The 20,688-nt window shown below is 40.0% G+C and overlaps 2 protein-coding genes across 3 annotated transcripts in view; one reads left to right on the forward strand and one right to left on the reverse strand.

Moving 5' to 3' along the window:
• MTOR (mechanistic target of rapamycin kinase) overlaps positions 1–20,688 on the reverse strand; it is a 61,895-nt gene that overhangs the window by 30,119 nt on the left and 11,088 nt on the right. For both annotated transcript variants that reach the window (XM_010723001.3, XM_010723002.3), the window contains exons 19-28: positions 20,409–20,659; positions 18,425–18,511; positions 17,902–18,069; positions 17,563–17,675; positions 17,016–17,178; positions 16,671–16,763; positions 15,796–15,942; positions 14,870–15,012; positions 13,611–13,773; positions 13,321–13,466 (exon numbers count right to left, since the gene is read on the reverse strand). In XM_010723001.3, coding sequence (XP_010721303.1) covers positions 13,321–13,466; positions 13,611–13,773; positions 14,870–15,012; positions 15,796–15,942; positions 16,671–16,763; positions 17,016–17,178; positions 17,563–17,675; positions 17,902–18,069; positions 18,425–18,511; positions 20,409–20,659 — 1,474 coding nt within the window. The remainder of the gene's footprint in view (positions 1–13,320; positions 13,467–13,610; positions 13,774–14,869; positions 15,013–15,795; positions 15,943–16,670; positions 16,764–17,015; positions 17,179–17,562; positions 17,676–17,901; positions 18,070–18,424; positions 18,512–20,408; positions 20,660–20,688) is intronic.
• On the forward strand, positions 6,164–11,695 carry ANGPTL7 (angiopoietin like 7). Its single transcript, XM_010723000.3, has 5 exons — positions 6,164–6,731; positions 8,356–8,456; positions 8,774–8,968; positions 9,840–10,038; positions 10,567–11,695. The coding sequence occupies exons 1-5, from the start codon at positions 6,353–6,355 to the stop codon at positions 10,734–10,736; spliced, it is 1,044 nt and encodes a 347-aa protein (XP_010721302.1). The 5' UTR covers positions 6,164–6,352; the 3' UTR covers positions 10,737–11,695.

Below are 20,688 nucleotides of genomic sequence, written 5' to 3' on the forward strand. Positions count from 1 at the left end.
GCACTATAGGGTTTGGGTTTTTTTAGTTATTATGATGGGGACTGAATAGAATGAATAACACTACAGAAAAGCACGCAGGCACACCAAAGCAGCCCTGAAGGGCTAATTCTCCAGCCAGGCAGTTTCCAGGGATTTTAGCCACAGCATTACTGCTGTAAGACAGGGGAATATCTTCTTTTTGTACCTGGTAACAGTTTGTACAGTGTCGTTTTGGGTTAAAGAAGGTGGAAAAACATCTCTCAAGACAGAAGCAATCCTGCTGGCTAACCCAGCAGACAGGAACTTTGGTCTGTGATTGTGGTGTCCTTACAGTTGTTCCCAATTCAAGGTAACACGAAGCTTAAAATGAAAGCAAAAATCATTTCTTTTCCATATCCACTGAGTGCAGAACAAGTTCATCTGCTCATTTTGTTTAGAAGCTAGAGAAAAGACACCAACAAAATACCAACACCATCAACAGAAACCAACCACACGACTCAAACCCTTTGCTCAACATCAGGCCATAAGAGAAGACCACTCTACCCCCTTTCCTTGGAAGTTTCTAGGCGTAGGTTTGACTGGCCATAGGTTACATACGTCAGCTTTGAGGAAAGGTTAAAGTATCTCCTTCCAGTTGGTTAAAAATAGAAAATTCTTCCTATAAGAAACAGACAACAGCTTTGAGCAGATATTGGTTATTCAGTGCAGTCTTCATATCTGCCTTCCTCCTGATGCTCTTCAAATGCCTTTTATGTTTACAGTGCACTCCAACAGTGTCTGTATACTACATTTAATTTATTTCCATGAGATTTAAATTTTTACATAAAACAGTATTTTGGCCTGGACAGCAGCTACCTTCTTCCTTCCAGAAATGCTAAGTTGTGAATTGTTTTCTCTTCAGAAAAATGCTCAAGTAAAATATTCCAAAATTCAATCTTTTCAACACCATATGTACGCACTTAAAGTCTTCTAACTAAAGCACAAGCCATCTGTATTGTTTGCCTGCCTACATGAATCAGAATGCTACACAAAATAAACCTGCACAGGGAGCCAAGGGAGACAGCAAGACTTCTTAAGCTGTTTCAAGACAGAGATTCTAGTATACAATGCACCCTTTTCACTACTTAAAACTACTTACTTATTTGATTTTGCATTTCGTGGAATAAAGTGAATAAGAAAACCAATAAAACAGCCTGCAAGGTATCTATAGTTTCTTTCAAAATGAGCATTAATCAGCTGCAAAAGTGTTTTCCTCCAGTTTTGTATGAGTTTGGCCCACCTGGACTTACATAAAGCAGTACAGGATAATTGAATTTGATCTCAATAACAACATCAGAAGCATTAATTTCCATATTTCAAGTGTACAGTCTTCAGCAGAGATAGAAGGGGCAGCTGGATAAGGAGAAGAGACGGGCACAGAAAGCTTTGTAAAGAGAAGACATAAATCCAAAATTACATTTTTTTTCCCATTTGTTAATCAGTACAGGAGAGAGCTGGGCTAGGAGAACATCCAACCCCACAGTCCAACCTTAACCTGCCTGCAGCACTTGAAGATGAGCAGGATATTAAGATGTGACAAGCCTGATGAAAAACAGTTTGTAGAGATGGAATGGTATAGTAATGGGAAAAAGTGCCTACCCCTGACAGATTCCCTGATATGAAAATCCTGGACAAAATCTTCAATCTGTGAACTTTATTAGTTGTGAGAGGTCAGGCAAACCTATTGTTTGATTATCAAGATAGCAAACAAAAATGCAAGTCTTCAGCGTGCAAAGCTCACTTCTGAGCTAGAAGTACAAAAAGAAGAGCATTATTTAAGAGAAAGGTACTCCTATTGCTTGTCTATTTTGAAGGCTGTTTAAATAGAAACCAGACATGAACTAGGAATGAAAAACAACTTTACTGTCTTCAGCAGGAAAAACGCTCCATGATGGATTTCCTCCTCCATAAACCCCAGGCATGATGTCTAATGCTCACTAGAAATATTCCCTTTTATACAGTCCAGTCATCCACTAGCTTTAAGGATATCTAGCAAAATTCTGTCACTCAAAATATATTAAATCTTCAAGAATTAGAATTAAGAGCCTGGACCTTCCTTCATCTTCCCCAGTTATTTTTGTTAATATTAGAGACTTTTCAAGAAGTCCCAAGACTATCTGGGAGAGAACACACATTTTCTATCTCCAGAAAGTGTCTCAAGGCTCATTAGAAAAAAAAAAAGAAAAAAAAGGCCTTATTTTTGCAATAAAGCAGCTTGTGTGTAACATCTAAAAGTAGCCAAAGTTGTCTCCTCAACACTGTATAAAATCAAACCTCCTCTATCTCACAGATTTTATCCACCCAATTCAAGCTAGTTTTTCCTTCAGAAGTGGTAAGGGTTTGCTTCTGGGAGTAGAAGTGGAAGCTATTGCTACTTTGCAGAACAGATAATCCTTTGGCACAAGGAACTGGATTTATAGGCTAATTTCCTCAATTCTACAGTTTGTGTTCAGGCATCCCTGAATTGTTGATTCAACAAACTTCAGAAAAAAACAATTGCCAGCAAAGAGCTGTTTTCAATAAACAGTTGCAATGAGTGACTGCTTACAGACCAGACTAACTGCTCCCAATCCTCACCCTTCCAAAAGTGATTACTGCACAGCAATAGCAAAGTGAATATTAGAACATTTATGCATATCTAAGAAGAAAGGTGAGCAGTTCCATGCATTTCCATGCTTCCTGGCTGTCTAGCAGGGAAAAGCAGATCTTCAGAGTGCTCTGGCAAAGCACGGACCTCTGGGCTCCGCCAGGAGAGAGCTGAGCATCTTTGCCATCTCAGCAGGCATGAGGAATGCTAGATTTAAGCATTTGCCAGGTATGTGTTAAGGGTTTTGCAATGACTGGCTACCAAATAAATAGCCACAGGGCACAGCTTTTCTTCTCTCGGCTTCACGTACACCTGCCAGAAAAACTCTACAGACAAGGCAGTCATTTACACCCATCTCTAATTTAATCTGGCCCTCCAGGGCCAGATACCTGGTTCTAATTAAGTGATATTAATATACTTCTCTAATTACGTAACATAAACCAACACCTCAAGGTGCGTGCTAACCACTGATGTTTATATTAATCCTCCCAACCACTTCAAACCTAACATCCTTAAGGAAGTTAGAAAGAATTCGCTTCATGCTCTTGACCTGAAGATATCATCTTTTTAGCTACTGTGTAGCAGAGTACCTCCAAATACAAAATATAATGAAAGAAAGGTAGGACTATGAATTTCAGACTGGATTTCTCTATCAATGTCAAGGGAAAGTCAAAAATAGGACTGGGACCTACACAGCTGTAAGGGAATCAGTTTCTCTTTAGTTATGTCCCTAGCTATGCCACTTTCCAAAATTCAACTTGAAATTAGGGTCCTATTTTAAGTATTTTAAGTACAGAATAATTTCCTATAGACTGTCAACTTCTATAGCTGATCTTATCTGGCAATAACTTACACTGATATGTATAACAGACTACTATCTGCTATGCAACAGGGAGAGATTCAACACTCAAACACACAAAAAAAATCAAATTTCTTTGAGGATAGGGCCTCTGCCAACAGAGATGTCTGCCTAAATCTCCCTTAATGCCCCCTCAAAAGCAATGACAGATGTGAAGATTTGCTTTTCCAATCCTGCATAATGCCAGTTGCACCTTACAGAGAACAAAATGACAGAACAAAGTAGTATCATCTCAGGAAAACCAAAGTACATAACAGAAAGATGTCCAGAATTAGGATATACAATTCAGAGACTGAATTTGAAACAAAGCCCTGGCTGTCTCATTTTCAATTAAACAGTTTAGAAAAGGGATTCGGAAGCCTTTCTGCATTGTTTTGTAACATCTGGATGCAACATGGAGCTTGGCTGAATCCTAGATACTTCTAAAACTTAAATCAAGAGGGAACACAAGGACAATGGTTACTCTTTCCCAGATCTGCTCCATGTGACACAAGCATGAGTGTGGGGGAATTCAGACCGTACAAGGCAAAGAGAAGAGTTATTGTAAGCTAGAGAAGCAGTGGAGAGGATCAGAGTCCTATATAACAAGATTGGGACATTAGCAGGGTGGTTTTTTGGGGTAGGGAAGCCAGAGTCGGGCTTGTCCTGCTCTTTGTTCCAGCTTCCACAAAAACATGTTTCTCATCGCAGGCAGCCTGAGAAGAATTTGCCCCTGGGAATGGCAGAAGCTCCAGCTGGAAGAGGGCTCAGACAGGATTAGAGACAGAACAAAAAGGTCAGGCTTTCATCTGTGTGCAGTGGCACTCTCTGGTCTGAAGTATAAAAGCAATTTTGCAATGGAAGGTTTCTGGAATGCCCACGACAACAACATGACCGAAGCCAACGATCTATTGTAAATAGAGGTGTCCTCTGTGCTTCAATCAGAGTACTTACATCTATCTCTTGTGATAGCTCAGGTCAGCAACACCACACAGCAGCCTCACCAGTACTGCAGACTGCAGGGTTTCTGTCTGAAGCACAGCACACAGGTAGTCACCCGCAGTGCAGCACAAGGCACCCATGCTGCCTGTTTGGAGATCTCTAACTCTGACCTCCAGAAGATCCTCTTCTTCCTCTTTAACATATTCTGCCTCTTCAGTGCTTTGACGCTTTCACCTTCCTAAATCTTTGCACCCTGGTGAAGGGTGAGGAGTCTCATTTCTGTTCTGCAGAAAAGCTATTTGCCAGTTGTGCTGCAAATCAGAGACAGACAAGAAGCATCTAGCTAGAAGTGTAACGAAGGAGGAGAAACTATACCAGCTAGATGTTGTTTCCCATTTCTCTAAAAGCAAATGGGAGATCACCAAGGCTTTTCTAATCTTAATTAAACAAAATCCTGCAGCTGCTTTGGACCAACAAAAGAATTTTAGATGGGATAATATGTCTCTGCTGTGTTTATTCTCATTTTCTTCATAAAAAGAGCAAGATTAGCTTTATTTTGTTTTCTTGGACACCGAGAACTTTCATGGCATTTACCCCAGGAGCAGACACATGAGCCATTTACCCCTTCATTTGTATCTTATCTTTGCCAATTTTCACAATCAGAAGCTTGCAGAGAGAGAATAACCCACACGTATGGCAATTGCAGGGCAGTTTGCCTGTGCAGTAAAAATTGATCTGCGAGGATCCAGAAGAAAAGCTGCAGACCTTTAGCAAAAGGTAACACCACTGATGAAACTTCTCTATTTTGGAATCAGACAACTATTATCAACTTTTTAACTATTAAAGGATACAGAAAGAGAAGGGAATTCTTGGGATCTCACCCAGCTGATGCATTATTTATATCCTGAAGTTCTAAAGATTTAAAAGTTACTCTTAAACTTACACTTTATATAACTCTGGATGTTTTAATTACCCACAGATCATCTTTCTCTCTTAATGTCTTATCAATAAACTGGCCTCATAACACTGGAGTTAGACTGACTGCGTCCTGTAAAAAACACATCACTTGTCAACTTCATAGATCACCTTTCAGCATTAGTGTTCTCTTGCTCGTCCACCACGCACAAACAAAAGCATGGGGTTTGATTTACCTGTTTTACCGACTACTGTGCACCCCACCCTTAGATATCCCATCTCTAAAAAGAACAGCACTGAAGTCCACAAACAAGCACTCCCAAGACAAGAGTGTCCAGGGAGATTAGAATTAGATGCTAACAAATGAATTTAGAATTAATTATTCTAAATTATAGAATACTGTGGGGAGTAATAACTCTATGCCTGCAACTGCTGGACGGTATGTTAGCAGCTATTCTGTAGCTATGGGTACTTTCTAGGGAGTTACCTTCCTTGAACTTTCAAAAAAAAAACCAAAAAAAACCCTTATCCTGCTAGAACAGACTTTTCACATCCTGCACCTTCAAGGCTTTCATGTTATTGAAGTACCAGAGTTAGTCACCAAGAGGGCTAGAATCCAATAGGCAAAAATTACTGGAAACTTTCCTCATTTCCTAGCCCTCTCCTACTCAGTTTTGTCCTGAAGGAGTGTGAAGTCTCTCCTGCACATCCCAACCTTCCTTGGCTGAAACCTGTTCCAATTTCACCCAGTAAATACCTGATACAAACAGATGAACTGGGAGGGGCCAGAAAGCTCCACATAGTTTCAGGGGGTGGAAGTAAACAGAAAAAATGTATTTAAGATGCTTTGAGAGAGACTTAGAAAGCTCATACTCTGACAGGAGGGGTCTGAAAAAAGGCTGATTCTTCAGGCTCCACCTTCACAGACTCACTTCATTGGAAGAAAGCTAGGTACCATTCTGCTGCAGCACTTGCAGCAAGTTTCATACATACCCCAGCTGCATTCAGACTACCCGCAGTCAGTTGGAAGTTTTCTGTTGCTGTAAGCAAAAATGCCAGCAAGATCTACTGTTCAGCTGGCATGGCTCTGCATTGTCACTGTGTCTGTTGCTGTCTATCCAGCACTGCTGCAGAAGCCTCCTAAAAGGAGGACAATCAATGGGAACGTACAGTCCAAGATGACGGGATGCTGCGATGAGATTAAAGAGCTCAAGTTGCAAGTAGCCAACCTGAGCAGGATGCTGCAGGAGCTGAGCAAGAAGCAGGAAGGTGACTGGGTGAATGTGGTCATGCAGGTGATGGAGCTGGAAGGAAGCACCAAGCAGATGGAGTCCCGCCTCATTGATGCTGAGAGCAAGTACTCCGAAATGAACAACCAGATAGATATCATGCAACTCCAGGCAGCTCAGACGGTCACGCAAACTTCGGCTGGTAAGGAGGGAGTCTCCAAGCTCCCAGCTGCACATCTTAATGCACAAAATGAACTAATGATTAGTTCTTAATGCTAGCATGTCCCACTAACGTCTTTATCCAGTCTGTGTACTGAATACATCTGCTTAAAAGACTTCTGTAGGCAGGTGATCCTCAGGAAAAAAGCAATTTGACTTCCTGTCAAAAGTCCAGAGTTCCAGCTGTATTTTAATGCCTGCATGTTTGCTACCAGAAAGTGGAAAAACTGAGCAGATAATGTATTAGTTCAGTAATTAATTCAGTAAGTCACCTCACTTTCTGAGCACTGAAGTACCAAACCAAAAAGAAAGCTGGCTCTGAGAGGAAATGGCTCTGGCAGTGACATCCTTTGAGTTCACAGTGCTGACAGGGGACCAAAAGTTGGTAAAGAAATAGGAAATGCTTTCCAAGCATTATTGTAGATCTGTAATTGCATCTTTATGATGATCTCTGAGCAAGAGTAAGAGACTCAATCCATTATTTGAATGATAATTCTTCAAAATTCAAAAGGTGCAGATGATGCAACGTGTAAGTGGTGATATATGCCCAGCCAAAACACATTTAAATCACTCATAATTCTCTCTTCCCTAGGGGAAGATTTCAATGCACACAGCAATTGCACAGGCTTGTTATGTGGAATGCAGGTGCATTTTGTAGTTCAGCTACCTGTACAGCAATTTCTAGAAGAAAGTGTCATTCAGTTTCTTCTGGCTTTTATCTTAAAAAGAAATTGAATTCAACAAGCTTAAGATTTCTTTCAGACTGTTATTGCCCGGGATGGTTGGATTTGCAGGGAAAAAAAAACAAAAAAACCCACATACACACATTTTGTTTTTTTAAATGCAAAGGAAAAACTTCTAAATCTATTTACTAAATTCTGCTTGCAGAAAGTTTAAGTTGCTCAGCTTTCACACACCACTCACTGCTTACAGCAGGTCTTAGAGATTTCACCATGAATTAAATTCATTGGAGCTATAGTAAAAGCACAGAGAAAAAAAAGTAACAACACACAAGAAACTAGCCCAGAACGTATTTAATGCAAGCATGTCTGACTACACCAGATAAGACACATCGAGCCTGTACTAAATTGAAAACTGTCAGAACAGGTAAAGCCTTGCTTCAGCTACTTTATCTTCCTCAGAAGCAGTGCATACCACCAGCACCAAGTCAGCTCCTGCACAGGGAGAAAGGAGGCTCACAGAGACTGACTGCAGCTAAAAGCCACCACCTGTCACAGCTCCAGTGACAAAAGTGCTGAGCTAACATGCCTCACCCACAGACTCAACTCAGCTAACCTGTTTTCAAGCACACAACCAAAGAAGCACCTGGCCCATCCATCCTACTGGATAAGGCTTTACTATTGGAAAGGGACAGCAAATTTAGCTTCTTACCTTTCAGCACAAACATACAGTAGCAATGTGAAAAGGAGTAAAGACCATTGGACCATTTTCAGATAAACAGACTTGTAGGAAGTCTTCTTCCTTAATTCTTCTTCACTTAATTATTTCTCGTACTACAAATTAAGCTTTGCAGAAAGCAGGCTCAGGGGGCAGGGGGCATTATTCTCACAGCTCAGATTCTTACTTTATGGTTTTGATTCAAGTAGATGCTGTCTATGACTGCTCATCACTTTATCAGAGGAACTATCGCATCTCTGGTGTTTACAAGCTACCTCCTGATGAATTTCTGGGGAGTCCAGATCTGGAGGTAAGGATGTAATGTACACAACAAACATTAAGAGCTTTCTGAAATACAATACAGAAGAGAAAGAGAGCACATACTGAGTTATGATGCCCTGCACTTTGAGGCAGCATCTTTACATAGGCAAATCTGGGAGGAAAGTGCACTTAAGGGCAAACTGTAAGATGTTTAGATAACAGTGTTGTTGTTTTTTTAATTCTTTTCAAATAAAACAGGAAGTTCTCCAACTTGTGAAAGCTGGAACAGTACTGTTTCTTGTCTTGTTTCAGCTGAAAACAAACTTCCTATGTCTCCTGATAAGCACTGCACGTTTCCTCTTCTAGGTGTTCTGTGACATGGAGACAGATGGAGGTGGCTGGACCATCATTCAGAGGCGTAAAGTTGGTCTGACATCTTTCAATAGGGACTGGAAACAATACAGGGAAGGATTTGGCAATATTCGGGGAGATTTTTGGCTGGGAAATGAAAACATCTACCGACTTTCACGGCGTCCCACTGTTCTGCGGGTGGAGTTGGAGGTAATTAAAAGCTCTCCATCTCAGCAACCAAAGGTTGTTGGCTGTTGTTTTGTTTTTTTGTTTTGTTTTGCATGGAGTAGTTCTTCCAAAGCAGATACCATCCCTTATTGTAATAGAAGGCACAAGGAATTTGCATGCTTTAATTATAGAAGGAAGCAGGATGGTCCTAGCGACAGATTCAAGGACAAAGTAGAACCATGTTCTCCAGCAAGCAAAATCAAGGTTACAACTTCAATCTCCATGTAGCCTGTGTCTTCAGTAATGTGAGCTCTAGAGAGCCCTGTATGATCCTCTGCAGACAGATCAAACTGCTACCACTGCAGGTTTAAACATTCACTCAGGTATCTGATAAAGATTTTGAGGCCAAGTCTTCTACTTTGCAGCAATTCTTTCTGGTTCGTGCACAAGTTAGTTTGCACTGTATTACCCAATTACAGTCTCCTTAGGGCTTGGTTCTGGTTTGGGTTAGCTTACAATCAGCACAATTGCTTTGAGGGATGGGATATGTAAAACAGAAGTGAGCTGCAAGGCTTTATGTCTAGAAGTTGCTCTTTCAGAGAGAAAAAAAAAAAAAAAGGGAGAGAGACTTGAGGCTGCACACTATCAAAGGAGTCTGCTGGATGTGAGAGCTACAAATCAGGTTTCCATACATACTGTTTGATAGCAGTGCTGAGACTTGGAAACATGGTATCTTGCTCTGGAAAGTTTTTCTGCCTTAGAGAAGTTCCATCAACCTGCTCCTGAGATGGAAAATACTCATAAAAAAGGACTGAGAACAGACTTGCAACATGCACTGTATATAAACACAGGCCACACAGTCTTTTTGTAACCATTCTAATAGGAATTATTTCTTCCTCACTGTTTGTGACAGGACTGGGAAGGTAACATACGCTACGCACAATACAAGCAGTTCACCCTGAGCAATGAATTGAACAGCTACCGTCTTTTTGTGGGGAACTACACTGGCAACACAGGACGTGACTCCCTGAGGTACCACAACAACACAGCCTTCAGCACAAAGGACAAAGATAACGACAAGTGTGTGGATGACTGTGCTCAGTTCCGTAAAGGTAAGCTGTCCCCAGTGAGCTTGTTGAGCACACAAGACTCTGTCACAAAGATAATTGTCTCCACTGCTTCTTGCCCTTTATTTTTTCACTTCTCGTCCAAACCCGTGCAATGTGTAAATAAAAACTGTTGATATCCATCTAAATAAAATAATGCATTTTAGCCACAGAGCCCAGAAACCCTTTCCAAAGGCCTCCAGATGTCCACGCTAGGAACCCAAATTCATTGCCTATGCTCTCAGTCAGAAAGATGGCAAAGAAATACTCCCAGAGGAACGAGCAAATAAATGAAAAACTAACAGACTAAACTGTCTGTTTAACTGTAAAGCATTTATGCATTCAGTATTTATGTTAAGTTTTGAATTTACCTGCAATACCATCTATCAGGGCCATAGACTCTAAGAATTAAATACTGCATTCTGGGCAATTTCTTCAGAACAGAGCAATAATTCATCGTGATTATTAGTACAACACATACCTGTTTTTAAATAAGTGGCTGACTAAGAATCTATTAATTTGTTTTCTGAAAAGGTGGATATTGGTACAACTGCTGCACGGATTCCAACCTGAACGGGGTTTACTACCGCAAAGGAGAACACACCAAAAACATGGATGGTATCACCTGGTATGGATGGCATGGGTCAACCTATTCCCTAAAACGGGTTGAGATGAAGATCCGGCCAGAAGACTTCAAACCATAGAGGAAATCAATACCTGCTCATACAGCCACATGATGCCACTATAGAGAAGGTGGGCAACTGACAACTCCCACCATTTAATTGTCCACTTCATCTCGTATGTGCAAAACTGCATAGTATGTACACACAGAATCACTAAGGCACACCAAACACCAGATACAGCCACTAGTGTTATCAGGGCTCACACTTATCTCCTCTGAAGATTCTTTCTAAAGGGATAAATACTGTGTTAGAATAGGCTAGAACAAAATGCAAAACACCTCCTGCGCTTACAGCACCTTCAGAAAACTTCCTGGTGTGTTTTCACTAGCATTGCAACTAGTGGGTTGTACTAATCAGTTAGGCAGGGACTGCAAAAGAAAGCCTCCTTGCTCCCATTCCATCTGTCAAGTATAAGTACTGCTGTTCAGCTCCTTTCAAGAGGGATTCAAATCACAAAAGCAACACATTGGTCTCAAACCAATGTAATCACCATGAGGGTAATCACCAAATAGAAGTGTTCTTGATGGACCTTTTTTCAGCTTACATCCCCACAGAAGGAAAAATGAAGCCCAAAAATTCTCCATAAGCTAATATTGTGCAGGTTCTCTCCTGAAGTTTTACTGCCATCTCCTGCTGCTGTCCCCACAGACAGCTGCACACAGCACAGTGCCCCGGAGAAAGGATTTATCCCATATCCTATACAACACTTATTCCTAAAGCCTGATAAAACTAGAGTGCAACATTTCAGGCCACCGCCAAATTATGTTCATGTTAGGATATAGAAGTGTTCTGTAAGGCAGTAAGAAAATAAGAAAACAGCAAGTTAGCAAAAATAAAGACCCAGACAACCAACTCCACTCCCATACCTGAAACCACTGTATCCTTAAGCAAAACACTACTACACACCAGAGAACTACACAGAGAACCCCAAAGTTATTAAATCACACTTCATACACTGAGAAATATTCACATTCGTTCTGAAGATCTTCCAATTGAAAGTTAACTGGAGATGTTATGTTGAAAATCAGTATCTTGTTTCTCCCTTTTATAACACAGTGTTGCAAAGAACATTAAAAAAGATTCCTCCCATAGCATTACTCTTGTTTGAATATGTTGGAAAAGATAGTTATATTTAATATATCTATTTCTATTCACCTTAAAGAGGACTTGAATCTAATTTAAATTGTTTGGTCTCGTGTGAAAAGGGAGATAGAAGTGTCAGTAATTGCTTTCTGTATGTCTGACTATTAAATGTTTGACTATTAATACTATAAATTTCAGCTGCATGGAACTATAGCTGGAACCATTTTAACTGTGGTCTAGAAATTTGGAAGATTTCTAAACTTTAAGATTTCTAATAAATTGTCTTTCATTTTTAATCTTGATTTATTTCAACTCTTTGCTCCTTAACTTGCCTTATGGTGCACAAAGAAATAACTGCACAACTGACCACAACTGACGCACTGAATTCTATATCTTTTCCTCAGAAAAATAAAAGGACAAAGGATGAAACAAATCAAATAGAAGCTGGGAACAAGGAACAAGGTGGGGAGGGAACAAGGAAGCAAACTCCAAGGAGTTATAAGGACTGAAAAATTACAGCATACAGACAAAGCCAATTTTTGTTTAACCAAAATCAATCTGTTGATATCAGATCGTAGCATTAATGTTCTCTGGATAAGAAACAGATTCATGTTTGAAAATGGGTTGTTTAGTACCAAAACCAAACCCTTCAGGGTTCTGAAGCCAAGAGGTATATTACTAAGCAGAGCTGCTGGTAAGCAGAGAAGGGGTGCACCACAATGCAATTGCAGAAAGCCTCCTGAAATTACAATCATAAAGATTCAAAGTTATAATCTCTCTTAAAAGAAAGAAATTTAAAGAAATCACTTTAGCAGAACTTCTGTTCCTACACCGAGTGACACTTTGTTCTTGTGTTTCTGTGGGCACACTCTGAAGTCAGGTTTTTGAACTCTGAGACAGCAGAACAAAGCAACTGCAAGATGAAAATGGAAAGAGTCTCAAGAGGGCACAAGACCACTCTTCTTCAGAACATGCACAGTAGCTTCCTCTGCTTTGTTACTAACTGTGCATGTATTCCAGACAGAGGGGTTGAAACTAGATAATCTTTGAGGTCCTTTTCAACCCAGGCCCTTCTGATTCTATGATTTTTGTTGACAAAGCTCAGGACAGTACACTCCCCCATTCGATACAGTATGTTCAATTTGATATATAAAGAATAAAATCTATCTAAGCCAGAAGAGTAGAACTTGACTAAAATTTTAGTCAAAAGCTTCAGCTGTTCTAGCTTATTTATTTGTAGGTATAGAAATCTCTTTCATCTATATTAAAGCCACTCCAAGCAGCCCCATACTGAACTTGAAGGTATAAGGGAGGAAATCAGAACTATCCCCATCTTTTCAGCTTCCTGTAGCTTCTTGTAGCAGAATTTAGCAGTCAGGAGTGTACATCTAGAGAAGGTAAGCCTACAACAGAGACTTGTGGTAGATACTGAAATTTTAACAAGTGTCCATATTCATCTTAATAGTTTCCTAAATTGGGAAGTGATGTGGGAGCAAATAAGTCTCATCAGCTGTAGTCCTACCTGATAAGAGACTCTAGAATGGCTGGAGTGGGGCCCTTCTGAAATTCCAGCTCCTTGTAGTGAAGAGCCTTGGCATATGCTCGGCACTTTGCTGCTCTCTCCCCCAGAAGGACAATGCCATTATCATCTCTCAAAGGCAGTGGACCCTGGGTAGAGCACATACATCGAAGGAAAGTTAATTAAAAAAAAAAAAAAGTGAGAGAGAAAGTATGCATGAACTCTTCACATCCTTCCCATGCACTAAACACCTGCCAACTAGCCAGTGTTAGAAAGCCTGACAGTGTGTCTACCTTGTCGCTGTGTTCCATGAATTCTGCCAAGTTCAGCAGTGTCTGAGTGACCTCTGCAATGTCCTGAGAAGTCAGAGCCAATTCAATGCTTCGGATCAACTCATCCTGCTGGTCTTCGTTCAGTTCAGACCAACATGAAACAAAAGCAGCATTGAAGAGATCACTGAAAAGAGAGAGAAAAATAAAAAATTAAAAGATTACTCGAGAGAAAAAGTGTATTTGACAGCAAGCAAAGATAGCTACAAACACCATATATGTGTCCACCTGTGAAACACAGTGGTTAGCTTGTACAAAAGCAGCTTCTGTACCAAATACTGAGACCTACATTATAAAAACACATAATAGAACGAGATAATATGATAGTAAGAGATAGTATTATCATTTGCTAGTAAGTATTCTAGGCTAGAACTGAATCTTCAGAGCAGCAAGAATGCTTTTATGTGACAAAGGATGAGGCCTCATTTGACTTTGGTTACAAATGAATACTGTGAAAATAATTGGGCATTTCACCAGATGTGCACAGACATTCTGAACTCACTAGAGGACTGCAACAGCTGGAGATTGCATTAGTGGCAGATCTTGGGGAGGGAGAAGGAATGGTGATGAAAACAATAGTGACTGCCCTTGTCACTAGTAGTGCTCTGAAGAAATCCTGTGAAATGGATTTGTGATGCATTTGCAAGTATGTATGGAGGACAGGAGCATTATCTCTGTCTACCTAGGAAGTGCTGACCTTTTATCACACTCTTTTTTCAATTTCATAATTGAAAAAAGTGACAAAGCTCACTTTAACATAAAACTAAACCAGGTCAAACACTTCCCTATCAGCAGTGGCCAGATTCTTATGCACTGAGATGACAAGTGTATATCGTAATGAAGAGATAACTGGGCAACTGCTTACAGAAACTCTACACTTCTCCAGACATACTGGCTGCAATAAAGTACAGCAGCTTACTCCACTCTATGGAATTTTTATTCACCCACAACAGACCCATGAGACTATTTCATACTCCAGTTCCACTTTTATGTGTCTTATGTTATTTCTAGACTAATACGCAGAATTCCACTAAAGATTTTGTGCACATCGTGGAGCTGCCAAGAGCAAAGGCTGGAAATGAAATCAAGTTGCCAACTATTTGATTTGTCCCAGGAACTCTATTTACAGAACCTATGAGCTTTTAAGAAACTATCTTTTTCCTTATAACCTCTGGCTTGCATCTGCAATTTCAAGTGATCTGAAAAAGACATAATTAATGTACCGAGCCATAGGATTATATGCCTGAGCCAGGGCCCAGCATGAGCGCAAGGATGGTGAGGAGGAATCTTTCAGCAGCTCCAGACTGAGTCTTCTTAACCATTCCAACCAGTCATCTTTGGAGACTCTTCTTGCTGCTCCCCAGGCCTGCAGTACAAAGCAAAACAATTTAACTACCAATCTAAACAGAGCACAGTCCAAAAGCAGAAAAAAATCCATCAAAAGGAAGCATTACTTCTTCACAACTCCAAATCGTATTTCTGAGATTCCTTTTTCAATTCTCTGAAATCCATTTACAGTTACCAAATAATTCGCAGTAGATCAGTCTTATTTCTAAGAAATTCATTCCTGTCACAACAAATATTTAACATTGATAATTCTTTCCGTGCAAAAACCCATCAAGAGCTGAAGCTACTGTTGAAACATCAGCTTAAAAATACTTAAGGCATTTAGACTTACATTTTTAAGTCCAGCATTTTGAAGCCTATCCATCCTGATACTGTGCCAAGTGCTGCAAACATTTACTGTTTAAATTAATGTAACTATTAAGTTCTACAGCAGCTTGAAGACTATGAACAGTAAGATATGAGGGCAATGGTTGATTAGAAAAAAGCAGAGGCTCTGAAGTAGATGTCTCTAAAAACTACAGATGATTCTTTTTAATCAAAGAAGCCTTCTTAATACTTCACATAAGGAGAAAGCATCAAGATTACTTCAGTTTTTAACAGCCAGATAATGCAGCTGCTCCTATCTTTAAGTCCCTTAGCACCCTCTGATTTTAAAGGGATTCTCCAACACTACCTTGACCTTGTCCTTATACAAAGCTAGCAACAGAAAAGAGAAGTAAACAAATGTGTAGATGCACTGAACAAACTGCTTAATTTAGACACAATAGCTCCTCCATTGTTCTGTGCAGGGCTCCAGTTTTACCTTCTGCAGGTTGATGGTGCTAACATGTAATTTCTTCATAGGACCTGTTTCCACAGGACCACTGGCCAAAGTTTCTCCCTGGTTGCTTCTCAACATCCGATGTTGATAAATCAGGGGATCCTCCTCTTCATCAGCAAGAGTGTAGCCCTACAATAAACAGTTCACAGTGAGGATCACACCTACACAGATAAAAGCAATTTTCTGTAAATCAAAGGGATGATAGTCAGTGCATCAGCCAATCTCACAACTCAGTTTGTGAAGCAAACAACTGTGTTTCATAATAGTGATTATTACAGCTTATAAAACAGTGAATTCAAACGATAGCCCTTTCATACTTGAGATAACTTTGTACTAAGATATCTCCTAGTATGAAAGGACAAAATAATACACCAATGCAGAATAACTTGACTTTAAAAACAAACACTTTATTTCTACTCATCTCACTACTCAATGTGGGACGCAATACACTGCTTGTTTTATACTAAATTACATAGCAGTTGTGAGTTTTTGAAATGTTGGCCCTACTACAGAAAATGAGACCTTGTTATCTCTTTGTTAGGTCTTGACTCCGCGGAAACAAGTAGGGGAAATTCACATGTAAGAATCTCCAGCAGAAAAAGTGATGATACTGACTACAAATTTAAGTTCTTACCTAGGACTTGCAGTGATTTTTCTGTGGGAGGTAACTGATACCATTTGACAACAGTTTTCCCAATCAATCTCAGACTCCGTACAGATACATACTTAACACATAAATATAGCAACAACTACTCTTCACTTTACAAATATCTTAAAGTCTCCCAGCTACATCAAAATCAACATGAAAACACTCCTCAAGTACTTTGATGCAAACAACAATATGCATTTCAACTAACCTTTACGATTCTGCAGATAAGAACATCGTAGCGTTGATGGTTAATTCTGTGTCGCACCAGAACTTTGTTTACCATCGGGATAAAGATCTGGTACTGAACAAGGGAATACATCAAAAACTAGTTACTCACCAAGAGCAGTAAAATCCCACCTTTGTTTCACTGATCTGATAAGAAACCAATTGTGAGTGTCTAATTTAGTAATACCCCAGTCCAGAATCAACTAAGAGAAGGAAAGACTTTATATAAAAACCCCAAAACACTATAAAATAAATATTCAACTTCAAAGCCCTGATCTTTCGGACTATTCTTTCATCTATAAGCTTACAAGTCTTAGAAGTGCATTACCTTCTTTCCCAGCTGGAATACCAGAGAGGAGAGAGTGTCCATTGCAGTTGTTCGTAGCTCTGGGCTCTGATCCAGTGTTCTCACAATAGGATGAATAATTCGTGAAGCATAATCGGTAAAATCCAGAGACTCTGTCAAGCGGTCCACCGTTTCAAGAGCAGCCCTAAAGTCAGAGCAGAAAGAAAAGATTTCTAATCTCTCATGACACAACAGAAGAAATAGAATGTAAAAAAATATGTAAGTGATTCATGCTCAGACCTCCCAGGTATCAGAAATAATGGGAAGAATATCACCAAACCCATTAACACAACTATCATTTGCAGGACAGCTTGCAAGTTGCAGTGACTAGAATGCTGACAGGTGAGAACAGAAAGTTAGTAGTCTATATCCAAATATCAGTGCTGCACAGTCCATCTGAGAACAGCCTTCTATAATGATTTAATGCAGAAAACTAAGAGTTATTTCACTCTACATGTGGCCAGGGAAACCACTGAGAAACTGGGATGTCACAGCCAAAAAGATAGACTGCAAAGCTACTAACACTTACTTGCGAGCCACCACTGGGGCATCTGGGGCATCAAACAGCTTTACAATGGGAGGTAGTAATAAATGAAGGTAGTCATCCAGGTTAGCTCCAAAGAGCTGGATTGCATTCAATAGCTGGAGGAAAAAAAGAAAAAGATGCATTTTAAATAGATCAGTCTCCAGAGAAAAGCTGCTTTGACCTTTTGCTTTCAAGAGACTATTGTCTGTACTTCACCCCAAGCCACTGCCAACACTGCACCTACAACACAAGCAGCAGAAATCCTTCTAAAAGAAGGCACGCAGCCTGTACCTGCCTTGGCAGTACCCAAACCAACCCAGCAGGTTGTAGCTTCCCACTCACCTTGACAGAGACGATTCGACTCTGACTATTGTCATGCATGAAGACCCGTAACATGTGAGGAATGAGCTGAGGCAGATAGAGCTTGAACTCGCCTCCTAGAGCCACCACAATTTGCTCAATAAGTAGGATAATTGTGCTCTGTATGGAGTTGTTCATGACCCAGAAGTCCTACAGAAGAAATCAGAAAAAATTAAGTAATTCTCCTTCAGCTAAACTGTACCAATTACAAGAAAAGCAGATCGTAGGAGACAGTGTCTACACAAATCCAAGCCTGTATGGAGGGCCTACACTTCCATTATAGTTATATAAGTGAGCAGTTTTGGTTTGTTTTTAAAACATTCAGTGCCTCCAGTATGTTTAGTGCTGTTAAAAATAACCTCTAGGCTACTGATTTCTCTTATCTCCATGTGTTTGCAAACAGTATGTGAAAATGAAGTGAAATGCCATTTATTTATGAACTCAGAACACCTCCTGTTAAAGCTGTTTTTGAACAGTACAAGACTGTCTTAAAAATTGTACTCACTCTCATGAGGGTGACAATTTCATCCATATAGGGCCGAATGTGGCTTCTCACAAAGGACACCAACATCCCCAGCTGCTGGAACAGGAACTAGAAGAAGAAACAGGTACTGATCAAAATAGTTATTTGAACACCAGAGTGAACTGTGTTTCTCAAGCAATTCACAAGCTGATTTATCAAACAGATAGCATGCATATGCTCAAGAAATGGGGCTAAATTCTTAGTGGCTCCAGTGCAGTGGTGTTTGGTTTTTCTTTCTTAATTTTTTTGTTTTGTTTTGTTTTTTACTTGCATCAAAAATTTTATGAGCTCCAAGCCTCATACAGTCAAGCACATAGATATTTAGGTAAGCAAACTTATTAGGATGTGCCAAAATAAACTTGCAAGCACAAATGCCAAGACTTCAACTACAACAGTTTTGTAATTCAGATTTGAAGGATGCTTCCAAAAATACAGCCCCTAACCTTTCCCCCTGCCTGTTAGCCAAACTGGCACATGTTTTAAAATACTCCTGCACTCTTTCCCATCCCCACCACGGTATACGGGTGAGAAGTCAATGGGAAGAGAGTTTGTTCCTTGACATATTGCCTAATGTATCACTTTTTTCTTTTGAATGATGTTTGATACAGTAAGAGAACTTTGAGACAATTTTATTCATGTATACTGTGACAATTTTGCAATTCCTTTTCCCCTAACACAATCTTATGCACTTACTTGTGGCAATGAATTTATTTTTGAAATCGGTATAAAATAATGTGGGTAAAATCTCCTTATCCATAAAATAAATGTTTACAGCCTTTTTTTCCCCCCAGGGAAAGTAGGAATATGGAAATCATCACATATTTAATATAGTTTCTTCATGCAGTATTCGAAGACTACATTGGCAAAATGCAGTGAAAGTGAAGTTCAGAAAAAGAGACAACAGGTGCAAAAACTGAGGAAGAAATAAACACAAATTTCTTTAGTGAGAGCAGCACACCTACATTTACCAAAAATGAATGCTGAGCTCCTATGTTGTGCCTTTTTTTGGAGTGTGTTGAAAAAGCATGCTTACATGTAGGACAAGGACCTGCTTCCTTGTAGCCACACGTACCCACCTCAGCTCTTGTCCCCAGTACACTTTCACCATGTTCTTTTACCTGAACATTTTTAATAGGTCTGCACAACTACGTAGCTTTCAAGCAGTTAGATCAGCCATGCTCAGGAGTTTGGCCAACCCAGAACCCTGAGAGCTTTTCCTTCCAATCTGAGTAGTAGTTCAGTATGGGAGAAAACAATGGTTTTATAGCAGGGTTGAGAGTCTGCTAAGGAAGCACCCATCCCACCTATAAAACACAATATCAACAACTAATACAAACAGCCTTTCCCACCCCAGAGATTGTTTTCAGCAGCCTGAGAAAAAAGCTTGGCAAACATCAGCCATCTCTGGTCAGTTGCACCACCTTAGGCCAATTATCACAATTTTCATCTCCTCCTAAAACTGAAAATTAAGTGGGAAGGAAGAGAAAATGCTGCTGTGGAATTACTATCCATGTTGCTCTGGATGTTAGGAAATAGAATTTTCCTTCTCACAGATGTGCTAAAGTACACAGTTCTATTGGAAACTTGAAGAATCTACCTCTACTATTTAATAACTGCAATAGTGCACTAATGCAGAGATCACTGAAAGCTCTGGGAGCTGCACAAGCTGTTTCCCTAGGAAAAAAAACAAAAAACAAAAAAACAGCTTAATGAAAAAAAAAAACAACAGAAGGAGATAATGTCCACATAAGGATTATACTCAGAAGCTTCAATAAGAAGCAGAATATTTGTTTCCATTGAATATTCTATCAAATGTTCAAAGGAGAGAAAAGGCAGAGCTGTACCTCACTTCTGCAGCATGCTAGACAGCAACACACAGCACAGCAATGCCTAAAGCCAGCTGCATTCTCTTTTAAATGCATTCTTATTTTAAGGCAGTGGAATAAAAGGGAAGGAGTGTACACACCTCTCGGATGGCACCATCACAGACCCTTATTACATTAAGGAACGTTGGCATGACCTGGGGCAGGAACTGCACACACTTCAGTCCAAGAGATTTGAAAATAAAGGTGATGGCCTGAACCACCATTGTGTGGTGCTGGGACAAGGACTGGTCTCGGAAAATTCTCATCAGTGCCACCATAGAGACAGCTGGATAGAATTCATCCAGAGGGAGGTTTCCCATGTTCACCAGCATCTCACTGGTACTGTAATCCGCTAGGAGAAAGAAGACAATGTCACAAGTT

This window comes from Meleagris gallopavo, chromosome 23 (genome assembly GCF_000146605.3).
Source record: "Meleagris gallopavo isolate NT-WF06-2002-E0010 breed Aviagen turkey brand Nicholas breeding stock chromosome 23, Turkey_5.1, whole genome shotgun sequence".
NCBI classification, from domain to species: Eukaryota; Metazoa; Chordata; class Aves; order Galliformes; family Phasianidae; genus Meleagris; species Meleagris gallopavo.

Bases quoted from the DNA above. Each gene is read 5' to 3' on its own strand.
- ANGPTL7 (XM_010723000.3), top strand. From the start codon at position 6,353: ATGCCAGCAAGATCTACTGTTCAGCTGGCATGGCTCTGCATTGTCACT. The intron at 8,457-8,773 runs GTAAGGATGTAA...TTCCTCTTCTAG, and splicing joins TGGGGAGTCCAGATCTGGAG to GTGTTCTGTGACATGGAGAC. The intron at 10,039-10,566 runs GTAAGCTGTCCC...TTTTCTGAAAAG, and splicing joins CTGTGCTCAGTTCCGTAAAG to GTGGATATTGGTACAACTGC.